This window comes from Penaeus monodon, chromosome 8 (genome assembly GCF_015228065.2).
Source record: "Penaeus monodon isolate SGIC_2016 chromosome 8, NSTDA_Pmon_1, whole genome shotgun sequence".
NCBI classification, from domain to species: domain Eukaryota; kingdom Metazoa; phylum Arthropoda; class Malacostraca; order Decapoda; family Penaeidae; genus Penaeus; species Penaeus monodon.
In genome coordinates, this window is record NC_051393.1 from 9855119 (window position 1) to 9865118 (window position 10000).

Sequence of the window (10000 nt, forward strand, 5' to 3'; positions counted from 1 at the left end):
TTATGATGATCATAGCTGATATCATTTTTATCATAATAGCAAATACATCTTGATGGCTGTCTATAGCAATAATGATAGGCCTAAAGATAAGAATTAATACCTTAAGAGATCATCCTTCCACTTGGCCAGGAAAATCTCAAGTTTTCCGAGGCAATATTTGGAATATGACAAAAGTAATTCTACGCTGGAATATACACAGAAGCAGAAGTTGTATGTTATGAACTGATTCTACTTTTTACATTGTCATTATTTGATTTGATATATTTCAGGATTATCTTCGGTAGCATTCACCATGTTTAGATTCAACTTTAATGTAGAGACGGAAGACCAATCAGGTAAGAATCGCATCATGGCATGTTGATTGTTGAGATAATTATAATTTGTTTACATAATAATGAGAATTCTCACCAAAGTAATCACAAGTAATTACTCTTATTTACATAATCCACCAAAATAATCATAGACATCTATTTCAATCTTATTTGCATAAATCACATGAATACCACAAACACCTAATAGATTCCTTTTTAAAAATCCCCTTCCCAGAACCCATGGCAGAGGAGCCCATAGATGATCCATCAGCGGAAAAGGCGCACTCGGAAGTCCTCAGAGACTGGTTGCCTGCTCAGTGCCATGAGATCACCCAAGAACATATTAATTTTCTTACAGATGGTTGTGTTGTGGAGGAAGTCACGATAGGAGAAACTGAGGTAAGGTATTTTGGGGTTTATAAGAGATAAGATTCAGCACAGGTAGTTTTTATTTCTGTGTATATTCCTGTCCTGCTTTGGTCTAATTCCTCTTCTTGTTCTTCCTCATTTCTTTTCTCCTTCTCTTCTTCCTTTTCCTTCTCCTTCTCCTTCTCTATCTCCTGTGTCTTCGTTTTCTACTCTTTTACTATTTTACTCTCTCCCTCTCCCTCTCCCACTCCCACTCCCTCTCCCTCCCCCCTCTCCCTCTCCCTCTCCCTCTCCTCTCTCCTCTCCCTCTCCTCTCTCTCTCTCTCTCTCTCTCTCTCTCTCTCTCTCTCTCTCTCTCTCTCTCTCTTTCATCATCTCTCTTCGCTCGCTCGCTCGCTCTCCTCTATATTGCCTTATTTATATAGTCATTTTCAGTGTTCATTATACTTTTCTAGATCCAGTGAATTAGTTTATTTTCAGTCACACTTTGCCTTTCCAGTCAGTACATTAAGCATGATCTGCTTGTAGGAAAGTGCACATGACTGATGTCACCAATAATTTCTTCCAGCATTTCAGATCACACTGACCTTGTTCCAGCTGTATATGAAGGTCAGTTGTTGTGATCAAGGAAATAGTTTGAATTGTACTTTGTTCACTCCAAGTCCAATCTGTTCTCTTAATGAATATATGTGATTACACCCATTCCCTCACTCATGTTCATATGCAGATGCATACATTCTCTCTTCTCTCTCTCTCTCTCTCTCTCTCTCTCTCTCTCTCTCTCTCTCTCTCTCTCTCTCTCTCTCTCTCTCTCTCTCTCTCTCTCTCTCTCTTCTCTTTGTCTCTCTCTCTCTCTTCTCTTTGTCTCTCTCTCTCTCTTCTCTTTGTCTCTCTCTCTCTCTTCTCTTTCTCTCTCTCTCTCTCTCTCTCTCTCTCTCTCTCTCTCTCTCTCTCTCTCTCTCCCTCCCCCTACTTCCTTCCCTCCCTCCCTCCCCCCTCCCTCCCTCCCTCCCTTCCTCCCTCCCTCCCTCCTCCCTCCTCTCTCTCTCTCTCTCTCTCTCTCTCTCTCTCTCTCTCTCTCTCTCTCTCTCTCTCTCTCTCTCTCTCTCCTCTCTCTCTCTTGCTCTCCCTCTCCCTCTCCCTCTCCCTCTCCCTCTCCCTCTCCCTCTCCCTCTCCCTCTCTCTCTCCTCTCTCTCTCTAATGATAATAATTATAGTAACAATATTAATAATTATAATAATGATAATCATAACAGTGATAATGATAATGATAGTTCCAATAATAATAATGATAATAATAATAACAAAAATAATGATATTGACAGTAATAATACTATTGATAATAATGAGAATGATAAAAATAATCATTATAATGATAGTGATAAAAATAATCATTATAATGACATTGATAAAAATAATCATTATAATGATAATGATAATAATGATAATAATAGTAATGATAATAGTAATGATAATAACAACAACAACAACAATGATAATAAAACAACAACAACAACAATGATGGAATAATGATAAAAGAGAAAATAATGCTTTATAGCAATTTAATAGCTATAAGGATTGTAGTCCTCTGTTATTCTTCTGCCTCTTCTCACTATATTTCATTCTCATTTCTGTTATTCTTTTAACCTTTATACCATTTTCTTTACCATTTCTCATTACTGGTTTCCTTTCAACCTTTATCCTGCTTTCTCTACCATTTCTTTTTCTGGTTTTCTATTAACCTATTCTGTACCTCTTCTCATTTCTGGTTTTCTTTCAACATTTATCCCATTTTACTACTGTTTCTGCATTAGATCTTTTCCTTTCTTATAATGTCATGGGGGAAAAGAAAACTAATAATTACATCACAAATGGTGAAAAATTATGTAATTTGTGCAAATATTACCTGTTATTTCATATCACAGATGTGTTATGAAAATACTTCTGTGGACTATTTAATTTAAACTTAACCCTTTCCAATTAGGTGAACATTGGGATTTAGTTTTTCCTTTCCTTTCATTTTCTTTTTCCTTCTTCTTCTTTAATAAATACAGCATAAGGTAATGTTTTCCTTTTCAGGAGGGTTGAAGATTTGGGAATGCACTTGGGATCTCTTGGACCACCTGTCCTCAATGAAGATTAACATGAATGGCTGCAGGTATTATGTTCTTAATGGTTATGTGGAGCAGGTGTATGGAGATATTTGGATTTCAGTGATAGTAGTCACACTTAATGTGTTTTTTCTTGCCTTTTTTATAATAATAATAATGATGATAATGATAATGATAATAATAATAACAATAATAATGATAATGATAATGATAATAATGATAATGATAATAATAATGATAATAATCATAATAATAATGATAATAATCATTATAATAATAATAATGATAATAATCATTATAATAATGATGATGATGATTTTAGGGTTTTGGAATTGGGTTGTGGAGCAGCATTGCCAGGACTGTATGCTGCACTTCAAGGAGCACATGTCAGCCTTCAAGACTATGTAAGCATAATTATAGTATGACTGCATTTTTATATTACTCAACAAAAAAATGGTAAATAGCTTTTTTTTAAGTATTTGTTGATAGAATGAAAAGGTAATAAAAGATACTCCTGAAGACAGAACTCTGGATCTGAGGTGTTTTGTCAGCGTTTTTGTTTTTTAGTGTTACGTTATTGGAGGGAATTAACTAAGAAATTTTTCTTCTATTTTTCCTTCTTACAGAATGAAGAGGTCATTAGATATATTAGCATACCTAATGCTGTGTTAAATTTAGCCGATTCCTCATCTTTAGTCATTGATGAAGAAGGAACAATCGACTGCAAATTCTCCGATTCATCTGTGAAGCAAGTGGCTGAACGCATTTCATTCTTCTCTGGTGACTGGAGTGGTCTTGAAAGAAAACTGGTGAAAAACATAAACACTGGCAACTCTGAAAGTGATAGTGGCGAGCTAAAATTTGATGTGATTTTAACTTCCGAAACAATATATAATACAGACTGCTATGAGAAACTTCTTCATGTGATGACCAGTTGCCTCAAGAGAAATGGGATAATGTATCCTTTTTGAGCCCCCCCCCCCCTTTTTTTTTATTGACAATTTCTGTTAATACGATATTATTTTATTTCAGAGTATGAAGATAGTTCCTTAGGATATTTATTTATTCATTAAAAATTTTCTGCCATGTCATCATGTAAGGTCCTTAGTGGAGTGTTCAAAACACAGCAATAGGGCAATGCTTGGGGGCAAAGCCTTTGAATTATTCATCATAAGGTGATGTTTGCGGATTCCCAGAATGGTTAATGATTAAAACAAATAAATGTACTAGACAAAGGTCATACAGCATTATGATAAAATATTGTGGCAAAAAGGGTAAAAATTAGTTAAAAATTAGGATAAGTAGACAGACGAGGATGAAGAAGAAAAGGAAAAGGAAAGGTGAAGGAGAATACACCATGCAAAATTAGTTGAGATGAGAGCTGAGGTCCAAGGTAAGAGTGATCCTTAGGGTCCTTACCCCCCTCTCCACACACACACACACAACAGTGAGCTAGGAACTGGGGAGGTTCTTCAGATATTTCACTTATAAAGTTTGACATATGGGTGTCCGATTCCTTAAATTACCAGTATTGGGATGACTCCACCAGTATATTCTTGCTTATCATGTTACTAGATATCATTAGTAGCTCATCTTGGTATCCTTACTTTCCTGCTTATCATAAAAGTTTTCTTCTGTCATATTTTCGTAGTTATTTGAAACTTCTTTTAGATAAACTTATCTTTATTAGGAGACATGAAACCTCAAGTATTTATAGTTCCTTATAAATGACTAGCATTCTGGCAGCAAAGGCCCATTATTTTGGAGTTGGAGGAGGAACACAGCAGTTCATCAACTTTGTAAATAAACATGATCAGCTGGATGTTAAATCATTTGTTGCAAATAGTCAAGGTAGGTAATTTTGACTTGTAATAACTTGGTACTGAAATGCATACATTTGTATTTATTTGTGTTAATATGTTAACTAACAGCCCATATTTGAATTCACACAGTTTCATTATATAAGATTCTTTTATTTTCAGGCCTGAAACGAGAAATCCTTGAAATGAGATTCAAAAATAAATGAGAATAATTTTGAATGTCCTTTTATTACTGCCCATGACAGTTCCCCTATTGTAAATTCTTTACATCCTAATGGAAGACTTAACAGCCATTGGCATGGGTTATCAATAGACTAAATACACTGCATACAAGTCAAATAAAATAAAAATATTCAATTACAAGTTTACTTTGTCTTTTTATGTTTACTTTTTCCTTCATAAGCCCTCATCAAGGGGAGGACATCAGCCACTGATTGCCATAAGAAAATGAAGGCATACAAGTCCAAAGGTGTTCGAAGACCAATTGTCCAAAAATGTGTTTATTAATTGTATTGTTCATTTTAACTTTTATCTATTACATCAGCATCAATATATTCAATATTAATGCATTACAGTCATGACATTATAGTACATTAACTTGAACATGTCAATGCAATTTTAACGAACAAAACATCTAATAAACACATTTTCGGGCAATTGATCTATGAACACCTTTGGACCTACATGCCTTCATATTTTTGTGACAGATGATGTCTGGTGCCTCACTTGATGTAGGATAATGAAGAAAAAAAAACTACTTTGGATATTCTCATATATTGATTGACATACAGACTTAAACACAAAAAATGCAACTGTGTTTGTACATGTGTATGTTAACATCTATCTGCATATAAGCATGAGTGTGTGCATGTATGATCGATGGATATGCAAGTTTTCAAGTTCTGAATAAAGAAAGCACATTTATTCAAAGTATTTATAATAACCAACAAATAAGAAATCAACCCATAAATTAAATCAACAATATACATATGAAATACATCTCTGATTTTTTTGGCTTCCTCTTGTACACTGCGATTGATTTTATCTTTCAGGATGTACAGTTATTGCCTAAGAGAGAGATAGAGATAGAGATAGAGATAGAGATAGAGATAGAGAGAGACAGAGACAGAAAATCATGCCTCTTTTTCATTTGTGGTCTTTCATGCTTCTATGGAGCCAGTCTCTCATAAACCCAGCCATCTTCTCCTTCATGAGTTAATTTTTTATCTATAGTTTCATCGGCTTTGAGTTTTCTGAAGCGGATCCTGTCATGAATGCGGGTCGTTTGTCCTTGCCAAAATTCGATCATTTCTGGTATCACACGAAAGCCACCCCTGCAATTAAAAATTTGAATATTATAAAATCTTCTGGACTCCTTTTTCCTTGAAGTAACATAGTGATTTATATGGTCGATTGTGCTGCGATATATTTTTATTCTGAGTACTACAGCTAACTCACCATATTTCTGGTTTTGGAATGGAACTCTCTTCATCTTTGTATTCTTCTTGAAGTTGCTGTTCTTTATCTATCAGCACGTGGCGACCTTCGATGACCTAGAAGTGACAATATTGGAATAATTTACTCTGCACTAATGATACAATAATTTTTATTCTGCTCTTTACTGACTTTTTATAATGATGAAGTATAAATTTTTGTAATATTTTATCATTCAGACTGGCTAAGGTCTGTAATATTTGCTGATTCTATTTTACTTGCCTGACTTTGTGGGCTAAGGCATGCTCCAATCTGACTGCTGCGAGGGCGAGAATGGAAATAATCTGTCGACTCCTTTTCACTGATCCGTTCTACATTTCCTTCAACACGAACCTGGTAATTAAAATAACATAATTTTGCTGGTTTGATCAGTGTGAGATACAACGAAAATATTCTTCACAAATAAATGTACTAAGGCAAAATAAGCTTTTTACCCCCAACTTTAACATCATTCCTGAAAAGATGCTTAAGCCACGATAAAAAAGCTCCGAACGAAAAGGTGTTACAGAATTTTTCTTTCATTTTTTATGTGCAATAAACACACAGAATAAAAGTTGTACAATAGTGTTAAAAAAAGGAAGTAAAACTGGTTCTGTCTTCAAACTTTACAAAAAAAAAAAAAAAAAACAGACAGAAAACAGCTACAAAATCTACATACTCTACAAAGCTACAAAGCTAAGCCATAATCCCAATAAAATGCAATAAATTTCACACTTAAACAGTGCTGTTAATTTACTTCTGACCTAATTTCTTTTTTCTGGGAAAATACTGACAATTTCATTCCCTGCATTATATAACAAATCATAACCAGCTGTTTATGTAAGGATAAAAATTGCTTTGTAATGGTCTTATTTCACCTGAGAGAGCAGAAAATGCTATATTTTAGAAATAGTAATAATCTCATATATCTATAAACTAATAAATATATCAATGGCAAGAGAAAAAACTTAATCTTTTTAGCAATTGAAACATGCAGTGCCCACTGTTTTATTTCCTTTGTTATGATCATTATCATTATTTCTATTATTACAATTGCCATTATCAATATTTTCATTATCATCATCCTCATTATTAATATTATCATTATTATTACTTATTTCTATTTTATTTATTTTTTATTATTTATACTTTTTATTGTTTATGTTATTTATATTTCTAAAATTGTTTTTAGTATTTCTAATATTATCAGTGCTATTGTTAATATTAATAGTAATACCAATACCATTATTATTATTATCATTTTTATTATTATTATTTCTATTAGTAGTAGTAGTAGTAGTAGTACTGTCATTATTATTATCATTATCACCATTACCATCATCATCATCATCATCATTGTCACCATCATCATCATTACCATTATCATTACCATTATATCATCATCATCATTATTTTTCTTCTTCTTCTTATTATTATTATTATTTATTTATTTTTTTTTTCATTATTATTTTTATTATTATTTTTATTATTATTTTTATTATTTTTTTTATTATTATCATTATTATCATTATTATCATTATTATTATTATTATTATTATTATTATTATTATTATTATTATTATTATTATTATTATTATTATTATTATGATGATGATGATGATGATGATCATCATCATGTTATCCATGAAAATATTAGCAATTCACAGAAACTTTTCTTCCCAAAAGATCAAGGACAGGCCTAGGAATGGACTTCTTGGTGACAAAGCAAGAAGAAAATGAAAAAAATCAGCACAAAAACAAAATTAACATTAAAATATCTTATGCTCCCAATAAACTAAAATAATCTACTAATATTCCCTGAATACGGTGAGCTTTTATTTCGATTAATTTTGATACAGCAGACAAAAATGTAAGTAAAGGTGACATAATTCATACATCCCTTAAACAAGAGCTAAGGTAATGAATGACTGCAAATCTGATATTTAGAACCAGTTACTTACTTTGTTTTAGAAGGATAACTTAGGCCCTGAAAACAAATCCAAACCTTAAATTTGGACTTTGTATATGACTCGCATCCAGAAAGGGTATAGCGTGCATCCATATTGGTATTACACACTATGTACATATTGGACAACATTTTGTATGATGTAAAACTATTGTTATTTTAAATAAAATCTACTTTTCTTCAACAATTATTCTAGTAGAATAAATCAAGAGAACATCAGATACACAGAAGATATGTCCCTATTTAGAAAATGTTTTTTGAAGACATAATAATGATTGAATTAAAATGTTGATGATAATCTTTGTACATTTCAGCATAAATCTATCAAAACTAAATCTATATATCCTCATAATTGTGTAAGCAACTATCAATGATATAATAACTTTTTGCCTTTTAAGTGTATTACTGTATACTCAGTTTGGTTTCACTTTACTATTTTTTTAGCTTTGGACTGTCAATTAGAGGGGCTGCAAAGAAGTACAATATCCATGAATCTGGTGCAAACTCTTAGGGTATCATGGAATGAGCTCAAAACCTGGACCCAAAATTATTCTATCTGATGCAGAAGAACAAGTTCTTGTGAATTATGTTACCGGCTCAGTTAAGCAAGCACATCCAGTTACAAAAGCAAATGTACTTATTGCTGTAAAGGCCATCCTGCAGGCTGAAGGAGGGCAAGGAACTGAAAGGAAGTTCCCCCCTCATTTACTGGAACAGATCAAAACCAAAAATGGTAGTCCCTTTTTGGGATAAAAGACATCCTGAGTTGACATTCCACACACCAGAATCATTAACCCATTCCTGACGGGTGCCACTGAAAGTGTGATTAAGTCGTTTTTAACACTCTCATTTTTGCTATAAAAAAAAAAAAAAAAAAAAAAAAAAAAAGCAACAAAACGACGATTTCAACTCCATGATGCCGCACACTGCTTATTCTATTCAGACTATAGACTGAATAATGATCAACTATGGAGTCTATATAACAACAAAAATACCCTTCAGTCTCGATTTATCAGGAAGTTTGGCAAGTAGAGACTTTAGAAAATAATGAAAACTGAAAATACAAAATATCTTTGTAGTATTACGAAGAAACGGCATGGGATGCTGGTATTTAGCATGAACGGTCGCGCATGCTAGGGCAACGATATAAGCCCCCGGCAGCGAGGCCCGGGCCACTATGAATACTACCCGTCGGGAAAGGGTTAATTAACATCAGCAAGAATGAACATCAGTGTTGAGTGATAAAACACTGGTCTAACTACTCTTGACTATTTTAAGGAAAATGATGCCACTGATGCTCTGGAAGATCCCACCCAAAATTTCAATATAGATGAAACTGGATTTTCTCTAATACCATTAGTAGGAAAAGTACTGGTATTAATGGGAGAAAACAATGTTTTTGAGGAGTGTTCTCTTCATTAAAAGACCAACATAACAGTGTTGGGTTGCATTTGTGCAAGTGGTTCTATTCCATCACACATGATCATCTATCCCTGCAAGAGGATAAATTCTATGATGGCTGAGAAATTTCCTTCTGGTTACAGATGTATAAAAGAGTGAGAAAGGATATAGTAAATGTGAAACTCGTAAAAATATATCACAACAATGATTTCAATGACTGGCTCCCTCCAAACACCATGCAGCCTCTTGATATGTCAGTGTTTGGGGTCCCTGGGAAAGATTTGGGCCAATTTGAAAAAAGAGGAAACCATACAGAACCAAAATAAACCCATACAAACTTTGCATAAATTTTGCGTCTATTTGTTAAGTACCTCAGTACAGAGAACATCAGGACTGGATTCATCAAATGTGGACTCTTGCCTCATAATCTTGAAAACCCCAATTACAGGAAGCTTGAGGCAGCCCATAAAGAACATGGCTAAACAATTTTTGAAGTCTATGACCAAGGTGGATACACAGGTATCCATCCAGAGAAGGGTCTTGTCTTTC

General features: G+C 33.4%; 2 protein-coding genes across 2 annotated transcripts in view; one reads left to right on the top strand and one right to left on the bottom strand.

Moving 5' to 3' along the window:
- The window catches only part of LOC119576136 (histidine protein methyltransferase 1 homolog), a 5255-nt gene extending 425 nt beyond the window's left edge, over window positions 1-4830 (top strand). Inside the window, 8 exon segments of the mRNA XM_037923703.1 lie at window positions 270-335; window positions 547-784; window positions 1249-1289; window positions 2760-2838; window positions 3114-3195; window positions 3418-3749; window positions 4527-4642; window positions 4774-4830. Of these exon segments, the coding sequence (XP_037779631.1) occupies window positions 293-335; window positions 547-784; window positions 1249-1289; window positions 2760-2838; window positions 3114-3195; window positions 3418-3749; window positions 4527-4642; window positions 4774-4817 (975 nt within the window). The 5' untranslated portion in view covers window positions 270-292 and the 3' untranslated portion in view covers window positions 4818-4830.
- Window positions 4831-4998: 168 nt separating this feature from the next.
- Window positions 4999-10000, bottom strand: part of LOC119576135 (pyridoxine-5'-phosphate oxidase-like) — a 9359-nt gene continuing 4357 nt past the window's right edge. The window contains exons 4-6 of the mRNA XM_037923702.1: window positions 6328-6438; window positions 6070-6164; window positions 4999-5945 (exon numbers count right to left, since the gene is read on the bottom strand). Coding sequence (XP_037779630.1) covers window positions 5780-5945; window positions 6070-6164; window positions 6328-6438 — 372 coding nt within the window. The 3' untranslated portion in view covers window positions 4999-5779. The remainder of the gene's footprint in view (window positions 5946-6069; window positions 6165-6327; window positions 6439-10000) is intronic.